Source organism: Protomyctophum parallelum (assembly GCF_964188405.1).
Source record: "Protomyctophum parallelum genome assembly, chromosome: 5".
NCBI lineage: Eukaryota > Metazoa > Chordata > Actinopteri > Myctophiformes > Myctophidae > Protomyctophum > Protomyctophum parallelum.
The window spans coordinates 49,737,886-49,759,425 of record NC_139702.1 but is presented as its reverse complement, the minus strand read 5'-3'; the positions used below and the strand labels follow the sequence as shown (position 1 = coordinate 49,759,425).

The window sequence follows — 21,540 nt, the reverse complement described above, 5'->3', positions numbered from 1 at the left end:
GAGTGCACTGATATAAACAACACAAGTGAAGCTAATAAAAAGAATAATGCATAATTCATACTTGGTTGCATGCTGTGACACACACCAAAAAGATCAGATCTACAGGTTCACAACGCTTCACAGCGTGACACATAATGCACATAAAGATCAGATCTACAGGTGCACAACGCTTCACAGCGAGAGTGACACATAATGCACAATTAAGTATGTCACCTTTAATGGGCACTCCGGTGACTCACTGAGTAAGAGCACGTTCCATTTAAATAAGGCTATTGTCCATGCAGCTGGACTCATTACTGCATGTCATTCCCCTTGTCAATGTTCACTATATCTGTCTGAAATAAAGTGCCATCAATAAATCTTCCCTTTAGTTTAGATGATTATTAAGACTAGTCCTTACCCGTTCTGATATATTTCAACTTGTATAATATATTTGTGTGTGTGTGTGTGTTTTTTTTTTTTATGAATAAAAACAGCAGTATAACATTAAAGTATTCTTCTAAATGCATGGTAGGGAAACGTTTTCATGGCAAGAGCAAGGACCACAACATTTACACTTATTAGCCCACAGAGCCCCATTTGAAAAGTATCAAGGACCCCCAGTTTGACATGCACCTATATATGGACAGTCGCACAGATCCAATTTGCAGGTGGATTTGCGTCCAAAACGGTCTCAATTGTGAGCTTTGGCTTGAGAGAACTCATGGCTTTTGCAACCTGTGATGTTGTGAGCTTGTAGATTTTCACCGGAGCGTGCGCTGTAGCCACTTCACGCTGTGTGTGTGTGTGGCTTATGTTCAAGACAGTTGTATCTCGTGTTGTGTTAGCGAACTGAAAACGGCCACGCGATGACGCACGCGCACACATACGCACGTGCGCACTCACAGCTTAAGTAGTTTACACACACACATGCTCACAGCGAAAGTAGTCTGCACACACACACACACACAACCTCCGTGTTGGCTGGGGGCGGTGTGAAAAAGGGTAGGTGCGTGGAAGAATGCGCTAGGGTCCTTGAGGCTGTTCTTCGTGGCATGTTGTTTGTTGTATGTAGTAATTATGTCTGCGTAGGCTACTGTTGGGTCCGAGTTGTTTTCCTCGTGTGGGTCTGATGCATAGGTCTGATGATGCCTGCCTGGGGGCGGTGTGAAAAAGGGGAAGTGCATTGGAGAATGCAAGGGGAATGTTGCGCCAGAAACTGTGTCCCAGTATTAATCTGTGTCCTCCCAACATGCATTTCACTGGTGACACGTGATTTGCGGGGAGATGAGTTGTTCAGTACCCCCCTTGTGGCTGCGGGGGGTACTGCGCCCAATTCACTAATAAATTCATTATTAATAATTAATGTGTCAAATCGAAAAAAGGGCTTCGTTACGCCCTCCATATTCATATGGTCAATGCCTGTGTGAAAAGGAGTGGGAGTGATTGGTGCAGGCAGTAAGGAGTTACGCCACTGTTTCTGACAGACAGACAGACACACACACACACACACTCAGACATTCGGTTAATTATAGTATGATGGCAGCTAACTCACAACAAGAACAACATGTTATTTCTCCTTTAAATTGTTTTATTGGTATGGCAGTCATGGTACAGTTTACAGTGTGTTCAGTTCATAACGTAACTATAATTCAAACCATGCACTTCCCCACACACACACACACACACACACACACACACACACACACACACACACACACACACACACACACGCGTGCCCTCTGTTGTTCTAAATGGGTAATCTTCCTGTTGGTGCAGTGCTATTGTGTTTAAGTGTGGCAAGGTTCAGTCTTTCACAACAACTGTTGAACTACTTAAATCCTCTCCTCTTCCCAGTTCAAAGCACCTCACTCCACACACCGGCCATTAGCTGTTTGGACACACCGCTCTCTGGAATTATATACCTCCAGTTAAATGGACTGTACATCAGATGGACGACTGAGTGCACATGAATTAGTGGATGTAAGATTGCCCATCTGTACGCCCACCCATGAGTGCGGGAGTGCACGTGTGGGGAAAACATGTTGTTGTGTGTGTGCCCCGAAGATGATGTATGTGTGTGAGCACGAGATGGAACGCATCATTGAAAAGGAGTTTTCTTCAATTGATTTGGCCTATCTATCTATCTATCTATCTATCTAACTATCGTCAACACAGATTTTGCGCTCCGAGTCTACGACACGTTACATTGTGACTTGTAGATCATGTATAAAACACCCTTTTATAGCTGCTGCACGAGAAGCGAAGGCACATAATGTGTGAACACAGCACACACACAAAACACACCAAAGCTAGATTGTGGCACGATTGAGTGCTGTTTTTATGGCTTCAGTACATTATGGTCATGCCCCCATCCAAAAAGCCCTAGCTGTTTGTGTGTGTGGGCTGCAGCGGGTGGATGTGTATTATTTGATGTGTCCGATGGCCGGTTGTGTGTTGGTGTTAGTGTTCCGTTCTCCATCTCCTTTGATGTTTGTCAGTGATTAATGACAGAAGCCTGTTTAACCTAGTTATGAGGGGTACTGTATGCACAGTGACACTGTTTGTGGTGTGTGTGTGTGTGTGTGTGTGTGTGTGTGTGTGTGTGTGTGTGCGTGTGTGCGTGTGTGGGTGTGTGTGTGTGTGCGCGTGCGCGTGTGTGCGCGCTAACATTGTGATTTCAGTGCTCCTACTGTAGCTCCATAGGTCAGGCGCTCCCTGTCCTCTGTTACCCATGTCCCCTGCTCTAATAACAATAATTAAACTATGAAAGCAATTCAAGGACCAGGTTGCACCCTAATTCACTTAATTATCTCTCCGTTTGCCAGGGGGCCGCGGACCCCAGGGCTTCTGCCTGTTGGCCCCTGGTCACCTTGTGCGACCAGGAGCCTTGCCCTGCCCTGCTCTCACCTCTGACTGGGTACACTTAATGCCGTTAGGCAGCTCAGCTTCGAGCTCTCAGGCCCTTATGATAAGATGAGGAGAGATAAGACAGATCTCCTCTCACCGTCTCCACAAACGGAACATTTCCCCCACCCTAATGCATATGCAGTAGTGTACTTATAAGTACACACAGTCCCAACATGTGGGATGTGTGCGGAGTCACCGGGGACATGAGAGTGATAAAGATGGTAAAATATTGCTCCCTAGATATCTGCACTGGATGTCCAAATGAGTGAACGTAATAGCAGTCTATCAATAAATGCAAATGTACAGTGAATGAATGTACAGTGAATGAATGTACAGTAAATGTACAGTGAATGAATGTATTGCCGTAAATCTATTGCCAGTGAATATATTATGTCTACAGTATCAACCTTGAGGATATGAGTAGATAATAGATATATGGTATATGCTCAGTCTAGTAACAGCCTATTAACACTAAGTATATGAATGAATGTATGTACACACAGTAACAACGGTTAATATGAATGAATGAATGAATGAATTCATTCATTGAATACTCTCTAGGTCGTCCTCAGACAAAGCCCTCCATTGTCGCTTCCAGTGACAAGGTGGCAGGAGCACCATGGTTTCAATAGCCATTCAGAGGCTGTCACTATGACAGGCACTGAGCTAGCCAATGGCGAGGTCAAGAGAAGACCCGCCCCGGAGGTTGGCTGAGGTTACGGAAGCTCCAGTGTCTCTGACGAGGCTCATGTTTTGACACCCTGTGTGCCACCTGTCTCCAGCTGGGGGTGGTGGGGGTCAACATACACTTCTTCTAAATACCCCTGAACTAGTCAACACGGCACAGTGGCAGGGTGCTGGCATAACCACCGCCCTGTAATGACATTTTAACCCATTCTGACCGGGCACCCATTTTGGTGTCGGCATCATGTTATGCTTTAGCTATTGAAAAATAGCAGATCTACAAGCTCATATCGCGCCACCGAGTGGCGCGATACGAGCTTGTAGGTCTGCTATTTTTGAAAAATCGAAGAGCGACTGACATTTTTAGAATCTGATCTCAGGTCAGAATGGGTTCATCAGACCAGTGTGTGTCCAGTGGAAACCTCGTATGAATCTGATCTCAGGTCAGAATGGGTTCATCAGACCAGTGTGTGTCCGGTGGAAACCTCGTATGAATCTGATCTCAGGTCAGAATGGGTTAAAAAGCCACAGGTTTGATCCTTGGCCTGTGAAGCTGGCAGGTGTGCATCAATATCCATGTTATTGGCATTTTTTAGCTAGATCTTTAACACAATACCCTCCTCTCTGATAATATCAGTACGTATATTGGGCTATAACAATCGGTATATCAACAAATCAACACAAAACGATGAATAGATTTTTTTAAATAATCGTCTAAAACAATTAGTCTGATTAACTATTTATGCCCTAATGATAAATTAATTTGTTTAGATTAACCCTAGTAGCACCCTAGTAGCTTAGATGTAACCATCAAACGGGTGAATGATCGAAGCATGAATTGGAAACTGCCGTTCAACAAATATCCCCAATAGCCTATCTATTTACAGTATACGTTCAGTGGCGTGCACAGATAGACACTAGGGGGTGCTAGAGAACCCCCTGCCCTTTTCCCTCTGGACAAATGTGCCCCTTTGAAAAAGTGTTTTTTTTTAACAGTGTACAGTATGTGGACCATGGTGACATTGATCAATTCTTGATAAAAAGCTTCTAATATATTATTTAGGCCCCAAAATCTATAAATCTCACACTATTAAGGCAACCGGACGGTTCCACGCGCTGCACAAGATGCCATTTTTTTTTCACTTAAGCACCTGCCCCTCTAAATGTCTGTGCACGCCACTGTATACAGTATGTTTGCATTCCTGTTTACTACACAGACACTGTCACTCAGTCGCTCTCTGTCGGCTGGATGTTAGACTTCTACTGGTGTGTGTGCGTGTGTGCGTGTGCGCGTGCGCGTGCGCGAGGCCCTTGTTGTGGTTGTGACTCAGAGCAGGAGGTTCACATGACGGCTGACTCAGTGGCAGTAGGACGATTACATCTAACCATGCTGTCGACAGGCTCGTTGCTAAGATTTCCTCACCTTGGGGTGCCTTGTGGCTCAGCCAGTCAGTGCAGTGGACCATATTATGCTCCTAGTGAGCGCGTGGACCCGGGTTCGAATCCGACTGCCGTCCAGTCTCACATGTCTCTCCTCTCTATCTCTGCCCTTGATTACAAAATGAATAAATCCTTAAGATTCCTCAGCTTCTGCTCCAAGGCCCTGAGACGGTCTGGGTGACAGCAGTGAATGGTCCCGGTTATTAGGAGGAGAGCACACAGTCTTTATGAAAGTTACAAATCTAATTTGATTTTCATTCATTCATTTAATTACTTACTGAACTGATTAAATTGGGATTCCTCCAATTATTCACTAGGTTCTCACTCTGAATTACTTTTCTGAATTATCGATGAATTAGTGAGATACAGTACATGAAGCTAGAACAGGAATACTCAAATAGCTAAACCTGTGGGCCACATTACGAAAATGGCAAGGGGCCAGTTGATACAATTACAACATTAATGATACTTGATAACTTTTATTTGCTATATTTCCACTTAACATATGACCAGTAAGACGCCCTGAGGGCGGGAAGTGACAGGGCGAGGTCGCGTGCACGCATCCACCTGGGTGACGGCAGACTGCTGGGCGAGCGCTGGCGCTCTGGCATGGGGGGTCAGATCAACATATGGAATTAATTCTGTACTGGCAATATATGGAGCGTGTCTTGAGTGTACAGGGTTTGATGAGGTCAGATCAACATATGGAGCGTGACTTGAGTGTACAGGGTTTGATGAGGGCCCAGGTAGGGCCAGGCTTTCGGGGCTGTTGAGAACTCTAGTTTTCGCGGGCTTCCGGGCACGGCTGCACTGATAACTTTGGGGCGGGCCCGTCTAGAGATTGAACGGACAAACGGGAGACATTATATGGAGCGTGTCACGAGGCATGACGGACTGACGGCCATATGATAGCGTGACGGAACGAATGACAAGTTTAGCAGGTTTATTTTGTAATCTACGATCTGCAGTCGCAAAAAGACACAAGACTTTTATGGCTTTGCCTTCCATTTCTATTATCAATGACACAATTTGTAATTAAAGTAATTTGTTTAATTCTGTGCAATTGGCACATTCAACACACACAACTGTTTCCATAAAACAACCTAATACACGTTTGTCTGCTATTTCGCTGTCTGCCTGGGTTAACATTAAAGAGAACTGAGCACATCTCTCTTTCAATTGCTTCACAATGTCATTTATGACTTGGCCCACATTCAACACAAATTACTTTTTCCATAAAATAAACTTGTGAAAATGAGAAGGCAAGTTTAAAGCTTGTTGGATGCGTGACTTTGAGGACACGAAGCACTAAAGCATTGATTGGCGGGTCAGTCAAACTTTCCGGAGTTTGAGTATCACTGGTCAAGAACACAGCATAGAAGTACTAAGAGTGAAGATCATTTGTTTACTATTGTGTAGTATTCCAAAACATAGTCCTAGATTATTGAAGTCATACTGGGTAATATTGGTTATTTAATTTTAGTCTCCCAGGCGGAGTAGGCGGAGATGTGAAACGTCTAGCTATGCGAGACTAATCTTCAGCTAAGACAAGCTCCCAACTATCTTAGCTGACCTGACAGTAGCCTGACCTAAGCAGAGACATTTCTGGTCTAGAGGGGCGGGTCGCGCCTCAGAAATGCGCGCACCCTGATTGGATCTCATCGATCTGTCCGTCACCCCCGGCCCCTCCTCTCCCCCCTAGTGCAGCGCTACGTCACATCATTTAGAGCGACGCCCACCCGGAAGGGTTGACTCCCACTTTTAGACTGGTTCAGCCCACGGCTTTTTCCAGGCTTTCATCTTTCGCGCAGACGAAATGAAAGCCTGGGTATCGAGGCTAACCTGACAGTAACCTATTGAATCTTAATTCAGTTTTGCCCAAGAAAATTGCATTGCAATTAATAAATCAGGTCAATGCGGCGATGTGTGGGCTGCTTTTACCTGAAACCATAACTTGATTTCAACATAATTCATGGTGCTGCAGGGAGGACATGTGCCAAATGGCTGCCAAAAAAGGAGCCTGATATACAGTATTTTAATATGAATAGAGCTCTGGTCTCTTTGTTCCATGCAGCTTTCATAAAATCAATCTTTCATTTTCTACGTAGTGGCATAATGAGTATTAACTACTTGAACCCCAGCATTCCTATTCTGGGGGAAACATTCGCCAGTAGAAGCATACCTTCTTTAACAATTATTTAATTAGTCAAAGACTTTTAAAATATAAAACCATGTGAGCAGATCACCTAGTGTTGTGTAATCAGAGACGATGTATAAAGCCCAGATGGACTGTACACTCAGAGTAAAAGAAGAAAACTGTCCCGATTTAGCTAAACTCCACCCCATGCCTGCACTTGCCTGGTCATTAACTGTCCTGCTCATGCCACTGTTCGTTCAAGTGTTTCTTGTTTGAAAAATTGCTTGAAGTCGAGCTGGCTGCATGTAAAAGCAAAGGATTTATTTCAGTTTAGCGATGGCTTAAAAAGGGCCAGGCCTTACATTCACAATCATGGAGATCTGTGTGAAGAGAAAAGAGACGGATGGAAAGTGAGGCTCAAGTGGGGCTGCCTGAGAAGTCAATACCAACCCACTAAATCGTCCTTCAGCGCAGCCACCACTCTTTCCCTCTGAAGCCTATATATCTACACTTTTAACGTTTACCATCGAGTCATCGACCCCCGGCCGCCACAGACACACACCTCCACCCCTGCATGCTCCCCTCCTCCCAGAATGTCCAAAAAACATTTAATTCCTCACAGCCTGCCTCACAGCCTGTCAGCCTGACAGCTTGTGTTTACTTATGACAGCTTTCGTGGGCGTGGGGGGGGGGCTCCTATTTTAGTGGGAATCGGCTCCAAGCAGCTATCACAGATTGTGTCATTGAGCAAACATATATTTCAAAGGTGTGTTTTGTTCTTGTTGTAGTAGGGCACGGGGTGTTGAGGTCCTGCACACTGATTGCTATCTGCAAAGACTCAGGGTCTGTAACTGGGAGAGACTGACTCCTCTAGCTGCTGGAACTCAGTACAGCAGGGTGTAGTGGCCACGTTAGAATCTGAACCACATGTAGAAGCTTGTTTTGGTGAAATATCTGGACAATACCCAAGCAATTAACATCGGATTCATTCCATTTTTCTGTGATTTGAAAGTGTTTTTCTTTGTTGGATGGGGAAACAATAAACTGTTCTTGGTCGAGGTCACTTCGAGTGTTTCTCACAGCAGTACAAACGATAAGTTCCCTTCATCTGATGAGTTGGGTCATCTGTGTCATACTGTTTGAAGCGAGACCTAGGACATGGACTGAGCCAAACTATTCCAGTCTAGCCTTATTTGAACCATACTTGGCGAGTTTAGAAGTGCGATGTAAAACAGTAACCGTGTTTCTTAATGTGAAAAACATTCTGGCAAGTGCACACACTTCATTATTTGATATTGCGCTAGGGATGGATGAACATTTTGTGTGTGCGACTGTGCGCTAGGGATGGGTTAACGTGTGTGTGTGTGTGTGTGTGTGTGTGTGTGTGTGTGTGTGTGTGGCATTGGAAGTAGAGGTTTGTTGGATGTACTGCACACACCAGCGCAAAGAACCAGCAGTCATTCAAAATGTAAGCAGCATTGAGGCTATCAGTTGATTTGTCACCCAGTAACATTGACTTTGCGCTGCTAGGGCTCAGTCTGGTGCTTTGTGGCTTTTTCTTAGTGCATGTTCTGCAGTGGCAGAATGAAGAAGACAAAGACAAAGAAAAAACTCCCGAATGAACATTTATTTTGTAATTGTTTTTCTTTGTGTTGAAGTTTCTTGTATTGTGAGGATATTCCCAGACAACATGAACCCAATGTGGAAGTAATGGAAACACTACAGTTCTGATTAATGTCCTATAGTGGTTGTCACTTCATATTTCCCCTCCTGCTGGGTTGCAGAACCATTTTTATTCCATTTAAAGCCTATTGCACATTTGACTGGACTTTATACTTGGTTGTATTACCATAGTAAATATTTGCATCATTCATGTCCATTTTTATTTATTTTTTAAATATGCATTTTAGCAAATTATGCTACCATTAATTCTTACATTAATTTGAAAGAAGTTATGCTTCTAGCTTCTGGTTCTATACTGTGCTGTACAGTACACTACGGAGGACATTCAGTTTCAGCTTCACCCAGTTGCTGGCTGCTCAGACGGTTATGGTGAGCACTTAGGGGGGAGCAGTTAGGGGTTAAGTGCCTTGCTCAGGGACCAGGAGGAAAACCGGTGACCTTCTGATTAGCGGACAGTCTCCATCCACTAGCTAGGGCTAGTTTATTTTTGCCCTTCACAGCGCGTTAAGATGCTGTTTGTGAGAACTGTTTGACTCATGTACAGTAAGTGCTAACATACAAACCTGGAGGCTTGTGGATCAGTCTGTTAGTGAGGGATCTGCATGGGAACAGTACAGTACTCACGTACTTGTGAGTTCATGGGTTCAAATCCAGCTCATCATCCAACTCATACAGTACAACAAAGAACAGACCGTGGCAAAGTGTGTTAACCCATTCTGACCTGAGATCAGATTCATACGAGGTTTCCGCCGGACACACACTGGTCTGATGAACCCATTCTGACCTGAGATCAGATTCTAAAAATGTCAGTCGCTCTTCGATTTTTCAAAAATAGCAGACCTACAAGCTCGTATCGCGCCACTCGGTGGCGCGATATGAGCTTGTAGATCTGCTATTTTTAAATAGCTAAAGCATAACATGATGCTGACACCAAAATGGGTGCCCGGTCAGAATGGGTTAAGAGACTTATGCTAATTAATGAAATATCCGTTGCAGTAGTTGACATTTGGAGGGTCGCTATCATTAATGAGTTTAAAATACTTCAGCTTAAACATTTTGTTGATATCCTTGTGTGTTTCATTGCAGAATAAAGTAAATGAATGAGATCAGTTAGTTTCACAGTGCTTAGGAGGGTCCCTGCATCATAGGGGGACACACGTTTACTTTTTATTTGTTTCTAAATGTGGCCTACAGCACATGAGCTTATAAAGGATTGGTGGTATTGGCAGACCACCCTCACTGATGCCTACGCAGGGCTGCTGCTATGTAAAGGCCAGAGCACTTTGTCGCTTCGTCCCCATCATGTAGTTTACAAGGTCAGTAGAGACTACTCGGGTTACACAAATCAGGACGGATCAAAAAAGCGGCTTTAATTTCGCCAACTGTTCCACAGATCACCCTATCCATCATTGTCTAGTATTTGCTGAATTTGTGTCAGCCATGTCATTTTAACCACTTGGACATTGGTGTCCCTATTCTGGGGTGAACATTCAGCGAAAATAGAGCTTGTCACACAACGCAATGTGCTGTGAGCTTTTGTAGATTGCCTATTTTCAGCAAAGGCATTTAGTGTAGAAGGATTAAAGTAGAGGGCCTCAACAAAGTTTTAAGTTTTAAGTTGTGTATTTTTCCCTTCCTCTATAGCTCACAACATCACATTTGACACGAACATCACAAGGTTATGGGTAACAGGATGCATCATTGTAAGATTTAAGCCTAAATCACCCAAGGTTAGACCACTCTTCATCATTCCGTGTTCGGGCATGAGGTTTCTTTTTGCGCAGTGTACGAGGTACGAGGGCACTCTGCGTTCCGCATGGACAGGCCTGTTGTAATTTGATGCAGCTTTATGGGCAGAAGCAATGCTTGGCCTCTGCGTGGTGCAGAATCTTCAATGGAGAGATGCACTTTTCATCCGAAGGTTAATTATCTTGCCATCTCGTTGTGGTTTCTTTCTCTCCATCTCTATCACTCCTTTTCCATCTCTCTCTCTCGCCATCCTACACTCTCCTTCCTTTTCAGTCTATTTCTTTCTTGCTTTTAAATGATTCTTATTTTTATATTGCTTTACTTTGACCACCCTGGGTCTGTAGGTGGAGGCTGGGGGCGGGGTACTTTACTACACTAGCTGAATAGTAGCATGGACAGCCACTCAGCCAGCCTGTCTTCCAGAACGGACTTTAGGACTGATTGGTGCTGGGGGGGCACATGGGCACCTGCTCAGAGGAAGCTGGCTGTTGTATTCAATGAAGAAAGGGATGCATTTGATGATTTAAGGTTTCAGTGAAATAATTATGGAGGTATAACAACATTATACTCTTGTCCTAGTGGCTCAGCCCATATTACACACACACACACACACACACACACACACACACACACACACACACTCTGTTCTACTACTATTATACACCATACTGTACTGTACTGTAGTATAGTATATTATACAATGCTTTTCTCCCTTCACAGCATGTTAAAGGGATTGTGACATTAAAAAAAAGGTTTTGGAATTGTTCTTATTTTTTTTAGGTTTTCTAATCTCAATTGCACCCAAAAAACATGAACTTTTAACATTCAGTAGATTTTCTGTGATCTGGGGTTTTCTGGCTCAAACAGGTGCTCTGATTTGCCGGCAGTAAGTGACCCTGCAAATCCCATATATGTCAATGGGATTTGCCAGCAGATGTCACTGTTTTCACTGTGTTGCCTGTTTTCATTGTAGCTCAAAAGGCTTCCAAACCCCAAAGAAAACTTCAGACCACAAAAAATCCACTGAATGTTCAAAGTTCAGGTTTCTTGGGTGTAATTGAGGTCATAAAACCTAAAAGAAAAAAGAAAAATAAATGAAAATGAATGTCATAAAACCTTTAAGTCTATTGTTTGTAAGAATGGTTTGGTTTGGCTGATTCTTAGAAAACATACAAAACTGGAGTGTTCCTGGATCAGTCTTTTAGTGCAGCGTGCTTCTCATGGGTTCAGACCTTAGAGTATATATGAATAGAGTTCTCCTCCCATCCACTTGCATTAAGTTGCTCAAAAGTGCATGAGGCGATTTCACTCCTCCTTCCGTGTAGGAACAGAGTGCATTCTGGGATGGATTGGCCCCAAACACATGAACACGCTGCCGTTGAACGTGCACGAACGCGCACAAACGCGGACGAGCGTGCTGCCGTCGTGAACGTGCACAATGATAGTCAACGGACCAGCGCGTTCATGTGTTTGGGGCCAGGCTGCAATACCTTCATTCGGCCACTATGTCCATTTCGCCTCAGGGTTTCCGCTGGGTGCCTTCTCTATTCATATAATACTCTAAGGTTCAGACCCACCTCATCCAGGTGCATCTCATCCTGACTCTCCCTTATTTTTGTCTCCACCAGGCCGAAGGCATGGGGAGTAAAAAAAAATCGATTCGAGTTAGAATCGCGATTCTAATGCCGTCCGATTCAGAATCGATTCTCATTTTCCAAAAATCGATCGGTACATTTGTGCAAAAAAAACAAAAAAACAAAAACATGCACAGGTACTACCTGCATAGTGCATTTACTACCAGCTAAGCTAAGCCTGCCAATTGTATTTATTTTACACCTGTTTTAATACTAATGTATTGTTCTGGTATTGAGTGAGAAGAGATTTTGTAACTTTTGTACTGGTTCAAATTTGTGAAAGCTAAATAAATGAGACATGTTCTTACTCTTGGATTTAACCTTTGTGTGTTTAAATCATTCAGTTGATAAAACCTTTACAATTATACAAGCTTTTTACTAAATGTACTCTGCTTTCATGACCAGAAGACTGGAGTAGATCATGCTAAAATTCTATTTAATTGTTTTTAATAAATAAATAAAAACTGCTTTAGAATCGGAAAAAAATCTTTTTTGAATCGAGGATCGGAAAAATCGAAAAGATCGTTTTTGAATCGAATCGTCACCCCAAGAATCGAATCGAATCGTGGGACACCTAAAGATTCGCAGCCCTAATGGGGAGAGAGTATGTTTTGCACTCCGTCCGTCCGTGTGTGCATGTGTCCGTCCATCCTTCTGTCCGTCCGTTACCAGCTAATCTCCGGCACCGTTGGCCCGATCCATGCCAAACTTTGCACACACACTCCCTGGATGCCAACGACTAACTTCTGCCCCAAATATCCCACCACGGCCGGTTATAGCGCCACCATGCGGCCGATTTAGGCAAAACAGCTTTCTGTAGATTACACATTTTATCCATACATCACACAATTCGTTATGCACTATCTCCATAGTCATGTGATCAACACGGATCTGCATCATTCCCCATCTTCCATCCTGATTGGCTAAGATTGGCTTCCAAAGCTTGATTGGTCTGTTTCGAACAAAATGCCACAAATCACAAACAATGTGCAATTTCCATGAAATGATAAACACACATTTCCACTAGGCCGAGGGCGACATGCCACTCATTTCTTTCCAAATCAGCCTCAAGGTGGCGCTATAACAGGGCAATTCCTGTTTTGACCTCTAACTGCATCGATCTGTATACAACTTATGTATGCGCACTCCCTAGAGGCCATGGAAAAACATTGTCCCTGCATCCCTCCACATCTGCCGGTTATAGCACCACCATGAGGCTGTTTCCTGCAAAACATATTGTTTATTTTAGCACAGATTTCAACCAAATCTCACGCAAATCGGTACACATGATCTCTGTAGTCATGAGATCAAGATGAGTCTGTTGGATTTCTCAGATTCTACACTGATTGGCAAAGTTTGCCTTCCAAAGTTTTCAGGAGTTTTGTACAAAATGCTGCACATGTCCTGCTCATCCAGAGATGCTATGAGTGATCACTCAATAAAATTAAGACAAACAAAAAACAAACAAACAAACAAACAAAAAAAACATTTTTGCCAAACATCACACACACTCCTATCCTCCTGGTGGAGACCTGTGCCCAGAAGGGCACTTTTTCTAGTCTTATTGTATTTGTGTCATCTCACTATACAGGCTAATAAAGACAAAAGAGATGTCTAAGAAGACCCAACATTCAAATCAAATCTTTGACTCGTATTGTGTGTGTTTGTGTGTTCCAGACTCGGATGAAAAGTGTGATGGGGAGCCAGGGAACGGTCTAGCCCAGTGGAGGTTGAATGAACAGCTGTTCCCCTGTCCTGTCTGTGGCAAGGTGTTTGGGCGACAACAGACCCTCTCCAGACACCTCTCCTTGCACACGGGTAAGACCATACACACGCGTAACATCAATCCACTGTAACTTCGGGTTACTTCAGTAACCTCAGTTGTATAAGTGACTCGAAGAAGAGAGTCATATGGGGTGCCGCCACCTGGTGGCGCAAAAGCACAGAAACTCTGCATGTACTCACGAACAATTCCATTGGATCGTGAAAGTGTCGCTCATGGTGACATCCCCAACCCCACCCACTCGGTATAAAACCGTCATTCCTATCAATCTACCTTTCTGCCGCTGACAAAGCAGAAGGGCGTCTTGATGACTCTCTTCTTCGAGTCACTTATACAACTGAGGTTACTGAAGTAACCCGAAGTTGTCTTAAGTTCCTCTCTCGAAGAGAGTCATATGGGGATCATAACACTCCCCCGTATGATCAGACCGGCTGATAGGACCGATCCACGGTCCACCTATCAAGAGACACACGCACGTCACCCTCAGGCGTGGCACGTGTATACTCCCGTAAGGAGGACAATTAAAGGCTACCTAGGTCCCTGACCAGGTAGAACAAAGCCGATAGCGGGACAGACCAACCTGTCCGACTGCTATCAATCCCTACTAAGGAGCCTACAGCAAGCTGCCTTATGTGCTCGTGAAACGGGCTCGATGGCTAACCATCTCATAGATGGTTAGCGGGATGTAGCTAGCGTACCTACGCAGGTAGCGTAGACGAAGGGGAAAGGGTGCCTGACGGCTACGCTTTAAGCAGCGGGCTCGCTAATAAGGGAAGCTGAAAGCTAGTAGCACTAGGGAGGCTAAGCTAGCAGGGACCCTGAACGTGGCAGCTAACTGTAGACCAAGCGAGGCAGTAAGCTAGCTGAGTGCTAAGGCGCAAAGCTAGTAGAAGAGAAGGACTAAACAACAAGCCGCGTGACTGCACTTGTGTTTTATCGTCCATGTAAGGACTTACTGCTGGAGAGAACTTTTCTGCAACGTTCGTGAGTGAAAGCACCTCGCAGGGGCTGCGAATTTCCAGGTACAAGTATGAGAAACTCGTCCGTTCTAGGGAAAACAGTTTCAACAGCCGGTGGTGAATTATTTGTCAGAGTGATGTGGCATCTGCGGCAGAAAGTTAGAGGAATGACGCTCACGGGACCAACCCCCAGTTTTATACCGAGTGGGTGGGGTTGGGGATGTCACCGTGAGCGACACTTTCACGATCCAATGGAATTGTTCGTGAGTACATGCAGAGTTTCTGTGCTTTTGCGCCACCAGGTGGCGGCACCCCATATGACTCTCTTCGAGAGAGGAACTTAAAGATGGAGTGCCGTGATTTTTTTCCACACTTAAACATGATCATCAGGTGTATTTAGGTGTATATGAGGTATAATTTTTTCAAAAAAGTGTACAGTATTTGTTAAAATGATGGTTTTATGTGGACACACCCACCAGTTCATTAGGTATGCGTGAGTTTAACCATAGCACCACCCACCTAATCCAGTCCCTCCGCCTCCTCCTTTAAGACCACCCACTTGTCCTAGTCCCTCCCCCTCCTTATAAAAGGACAGCCCATGGCTCTGCCCTTTTGTTTACAAAATGGCAAATTGGTGTCTGTAATGTAACAAAAACTCATGTTTTTGTGAATGTTAGAAGTGAACACACAATATTTCTGAGATATCGTATAGGCACCATTATGCACTTATACTGCCACCATCCATGTATAGGCATATAATCCATGCATCCATACCATATCAGATCTGTTTTTTCTGATTTTTTATAATCATTTATTTATTTCCTCCAATTATATTGACCCTATTGTCGCAATCAGCTCAGCTCATCATCCAATTCGATCATAGTTTAACAGCAGAAACAATTAGTTTGATAGATCATTTAGCCTACAATATATTGTAGGCTATTGATTTCCTCCAGCTAAGCACCCTGGCATTAAAACTGTCCTTTATCTGACTGCGTTGAGTTTCAGCAAAAGTCGCCAGATTTAAAGAAACAAGCGGCCAGGTCCACAAAAATAAGTCACAGAAATTGCCGTGAATATTTATGAAAACGTTTCAACAACACCAATCCTTTTAACAACATATTAATCTGAGGGTCCTTCACATGAATCATTGGTCAAGTCAACCACATCTCCCCTGAAAGTTACTTATATGAAAACAAGCCCAAGTCGCTTGTAATAGCCAGACATGGCAACATGACATCCAGCGCGACACAACATACTTCTAATTCTTGACTTTACAGCCTCGTATAGGCTATAAGTATTAGGACCTACATACATATTGACTACAACAGCCAACAAGAATGCACACTGTGACACTACACTCTGTATCAAAGCCCGACCACTGTGACTATAAAAGAAACAACCTAGCCTACTCCTTGAGAACAACAAGAGCAACTATACAGCAGAGCAGGTAGGCTATAAGACTGGTTTGTTGTGGTTTCCTTCCTGAGGACCCGACGTGAACATTTACTTGCTTCCAATCTAACGAAAAACAGTCTGCTCTGCTGTGAACTGGTAATGTGTGAAATGACTGTTTGAAAATCTGCCACACAGTTAGACACACACAGAGCAGCAAAAGCAAACTGGCTGCGCTGTTCAGTTCACACGTGTGTATGTGGCAGGCAGCTCCGCCCACAGAGGTTGTCGTATTTAAAAAATATGTATAGAGGGGGAGGTGCGTGTGTGCGTGCAATATTTTTACGTCACACTATCCGTGTTTACTTCATTGGCCCGTTTGACCGTCAAGGGTTCAGCCTCCAGGAAGAAACCCTAAATACAAAGTTATTACACCATTGGACATAAAAACGACTCCAGGGTGTCTAATGAAGTACTGTCACCCCATAGACACATGAAAAGCTGGAAAAATACAAAAATTGTGGCACTCCATCTTTAAGACAACGTGCATTTATGTTGTTGGGACCCCCTCGAAAAAGAGATGGTACTGTACCCTTGATTGAGAAAACCGTGTTGCACATTTAAGTCATCTGGGGGCCCCCAAAATCATTTGGCGACCCAAAGGTTGAGAACCACTGGCATAATGTTTAATCTACATGTAATACATACAGTTGTACACGTTTCCTAAATTCCATATTTAATATAAATGTGTTAACTTTGCGTGATCATGGATTGATCCATTACTCCTACTATATCTAACATTGCTTGGCTATTACACTAGTGCACATCAACAACCAATATGAAATCCATCTCAGCTTAATAGAATTAGTTTGAAAACACCAACAAAAATGAACTGTTCAACAATGATGTTGACATTTTATATTCCCTGCAGATGTTGCAGGCTCACAGCTACAGCAAAGAGAGAGAGAGAGTGTGTGTGTGTGTGTGTGTGTGTGTGTGTGTGTGTGTGTGTGTGTGTGCGTGTGCGTGCGTGCGTGCGTGCATGTGGTGTAAGCCAGCCTTAGTAAATCAGATAAACTAGACTGGATCACCCTTCCTTTAAAAAGATTACCACCATGATTAGTCTCACTTGGAAAACGGCACATGCACCTTCTCTCTCTCTCTCTCTCTGCTTAGCAGCTACAATTGGTTGACTCCAGGGCGTTTTCTCCAGGTGCACGCATGCACACACAACATTTGACTTTTTTATATTAATGTTAAAACTTAAAACCTTATTCTGCACTTGCAATACCATCGCGGCCCACCAGTGGGCCTCGGCCTACAGGTCTTTTAGAATCATACATTGTTGGCCTTGAATAGTAATATTTATTAGAAAATGGAATTACAGCAGTGATTCTGCTGATATGTATGCTCATCTTACAAATGAAATGAATGAATAACACTAATAAAAGCTCATTTGTAAGACGAAGCAGCCACTGTCTGTAAAAGAGAGATTCTCTATGGCGGAGCCTGGGAGTCGCTGAGGGGGCGCTTGTTTTACAGGTTAGGGTTAGGTTTAGGCATAGCTTTTATGAGGTTATATAACCCCGCCCTACTAGCCAGCGCTGTAAAACAAGCGTCCCATCAGCGGCCATCGAAACCCAGGCTCTGCAAAAAAGAGACTCCCGTCTGTAAATAGTGACGCCTGACAGCGGTATTGTACGGGCAACGGAGCTGATCTGCTCAACCTCCTCCAAATACAACATTCACTACATCCCAAGGCTACAAGATCTCTACAAGTTCCGTTTGAAACCTCACTCTCCGGTTCTTTGCGATCCAATGAATGGACCGTAATGAGTCATAATCGTTTGCTTTGTGCTCCGTTTTCATGTAATGCACCATTAGTTTAGTGTAGTGTTAAGTACCATACTGTAGGTAGCATCATCGAAGACATTTAAACACAAATACTGTAGATGACAGGAAATCATGATAGATGACAGGAAAGCACCATAATATTAACAGAGTATACATACACTCCTCACTCATATGTGCACTTGCAGTTTGGGCAACTCGAAAGCAAACTCTGCATGCCCCAACATTGTATTTACCTGCCATAGTGTCACTGTCAACCCCTTACCCCTGTGTCGGCTCAGTGGTTAGACGCCGATAGCGATATGAACCCATATGACAAATAAGGGCCGATACCGATACTTTACTGATTCAGTACCTGGACATCTCTCTCTCTCTCTCTCTCGCGCGCTCTCTCGCTCTCTCGCTCTCTCGCTCTCTCTCTCTCTCTCTCTCTCTCTCTCTCTCTATCTCTCTCTATATATATATATATATATATATATATATATATATATATTACACACACACACACACACACACACACACACACACACACACACACGTGGGAGACAGCTGTTCATGCTTCCCTGTCTCATGTTGTGAAGATGTCATGTTTACAAACCTATCCCCTAATCACCCTCTGCCCCCCTGTGTGTGTGTGTGTGTGTGTGTGTGTGTGTGTGTGTGTGTGTGTGCACAAACACACAGACACCGTCCTCTCTCCTTACCCTGGTGCCTAATAATATATTAATAACATTTGTCATAATGAGCCTATTTAAAACACTTTAATTGTTAATTAAAATTAGCAGTAGATTAACGAGCTTCCTTGTGAAGTACCGGTAAACAAACTTGAATGTCAAAAAGGTTAGAAAGGTGAGTCACACACTCATACAGTACACATGTCTCCACGTTCTGTATGGACAGGCCCACAACGCGTCACAGGCACGGCGCGCTGTGAGCTTGTCGTCGGCTATTTTCGGTACGCAACACCGCCGCATAACTGAGAATAAAATCCGGCTTCATATCCCACACACACACACACACACACACACACACACACTTGCACACGTTTTCACCCCCCCCCCCCCCCCCCCCCCCGTGAGGGCTTGGCTGGAAACAGCTTGGCCACAGCACAGAGAGCAGGAGAGGGGGCATAATGTCAGCGTGATGGTCTTTTTGGTTTCCCGGGCGACATAAAGGTTGCCTGACTTTGTGTCCTTGGGGCAAGTGCGTGCGTGCGTGCGTGTGTGTGTGTGTGTGAGTGTGTGCGTGCACTGTGCGCACGCGCTTGTGAGAGAGAAAGGGAACAAAAGAGGGTTGTGTGTGTTTTAATGAGAGGGCGAATGGTGACTGTTGCTTTGTCTCTGCGCTTCAAATTATTTTAAAGCGTGCTCCATTACCGACTGCACGATTACCGCATATGTGTCCCTGTCTGTTTGCCCGTCGCTTGTGTAACGCTGAACGCGTGGCTCTGTTTGCCCCATGGGTGTACAGTATGTCTATGATCTGTCCGTGTTTATAGTACAGCACATGTTTTTGTTTATATTCATTTATGTTTTATACGTTACGATGAGTTATGATACGTTTTATACGTTACGATGAAACGACACCCTAATGTGCCCACACAGTCGAGTAACATTTACATACTGACTGGTGTGTGTGTGTGTGTGTGTGTGTGTGTGTGTGTGTGTGTGTGTGTGTGTGTGTGTGTGTGTGTGTGTGTGTGTGTGTGTGTGTGTGTGTGTGTGTGTGTGTGTGTGTGTGTGTGTGTGTGTGTGTGTGTGCGCGTGTGCGCGCGCGCGCGAGCGAGCGTGTGCGCGCGCGAGCGAGCGTGTGCGCGCACGCGCGAGCGAGCGTGTGCGCATGTGCCTGTGTGTGTTACAGCATGTACAGTACTCTGTTACAGCATCCAAACTTAATGGATCATCATTAGTAATGATTCAGTAGTATACTATTCACATAGTAACTTCAGTACGTGGGTCTGTCTGTCTGTCTGTGTTTCTGCGTGCGTGCGTGTGTGTGTGCGTTTGCATGTGTGTGTTTGGTTGCAGAGGTGAGGAAATATAAGTGTCACCTGTGTCCTTATGCAGCCAAGTGCAGAGCCAACCTCAACCAGCACCTTACCATCCACTCCGTCAAGCTGGTCAGCACGGACACAGAGCAGATTGTCAACGCAGTCACTGACCACACAGCCGAGCGCAAGAGCTGCCCCTACTACTACAGGTACTATAAGAGTAGAATAATGTTAATACTACTACAGGTACTATGAATAATACTACGACTACACTGTTAGTACTACTACTAGTACAGGCACTATTAACCCATTCTGACCTGAGATCAGATTCATACGAGGTTTCCGCCGGACACACACTGGTCCTGATGAACCCATTCTGACCTGAGATCAGATTCTAAAAAATGTCAGTCGTTCTTCGATTTTTCAAAAATAGCAGACCTACAAGCTCGTATCGCGCCACTCGGTGGCGCGATATGAGCTTGTAGATCTGCTATTTTTAAATGGCTAAAGCATAACATGATGCTGACACCAAAATGGGTGCCCGGTCAGAATGGGTTAATACCTCGCCCTAAAGGGGGAGGTTGTGTGCACGCATCCGCCCGCGTGACGGCAGAGTGCTGGGAGAGCGCTGGCGCTTTGGCATAGGGGTCAGATGAACATGGAATGAATTCTGCACTGGCCATATAAGGAGCATGTTTTGAGTGTACAGGGTTTGGTCAGATCAACATATGAAATGTCAGAACAGGTCAGCTCCATATATCTTAACCCATTCTGACCTGAGATCAGATTCATACGAGGTTTCCACTGGACAACACACTGGTCTGATTAACCCATTCTGACCTGAGATCAGATTTAAAAAAATGTCAGTCGTTCTTCGATTTTTCAAAAATAGCAGACCTACAAGCTCGTAGCGCGCCACTCGGTGGCGCGCTATGAGCTTGTAGATCTGCTATTTTTCAATAGCTAAAGCATAACATGATGCCGACACCAAAATGGGTGCCCGTTCAGAATGGGTTAAGGGTGGCAGCGGGGTGTACAGGGTGTCTTGAGTGTACAGGGTTTGATGAGGGCCCAGGTAGGGCCAGGCTTCAATTTATGGGCCTGTTGAGAACTCTAGTTTTCGCCGGCTGCACGTGAGGTCGCTTCTCGCCCTCAGGTGTCTTACTGGATTGGATTCAGATCGTGCTGTACTACTGTCTCTCAGTGTCCGTGTCTAGCAGATAAACCGTCAATGTGTAAATAGGTACTATTAATAATCCTACTACTACAGAGATTAATTACACTCCTACTACTACTACAGTGAGTAATGATGTTCCTACTAAGTGGGAAGCTTCCAGTGTCCTGGA

General features: G+C 44.3%; 1 protein-coding gene across 1 annotated transcript in view; it reads left to right on the top strand.

Annotated features, from left to right (window-relative positions):
- The window catches only part of znf827 (zinc finger protein 827), a 124,720-nt gene that overhangs the window by 84,939 nt on the left and 18,241 nt on the right, over window positions 1–21,540 (top strand). The window contains exons 9-10 of the mRNA XM_083764281.1: window positions 13,894–14,034; window positions 20,232–20,403. Of these exons, the coding sequence (XP_083620407.1) occupies window positions 13,894–14,034; window positions 20,232–20,403 (313 nt within the window). The remainder of the gene's footprint in view (window positions 1–13,893; window positions 14,035–20,231; window positions 20,404–21,540) is intronic.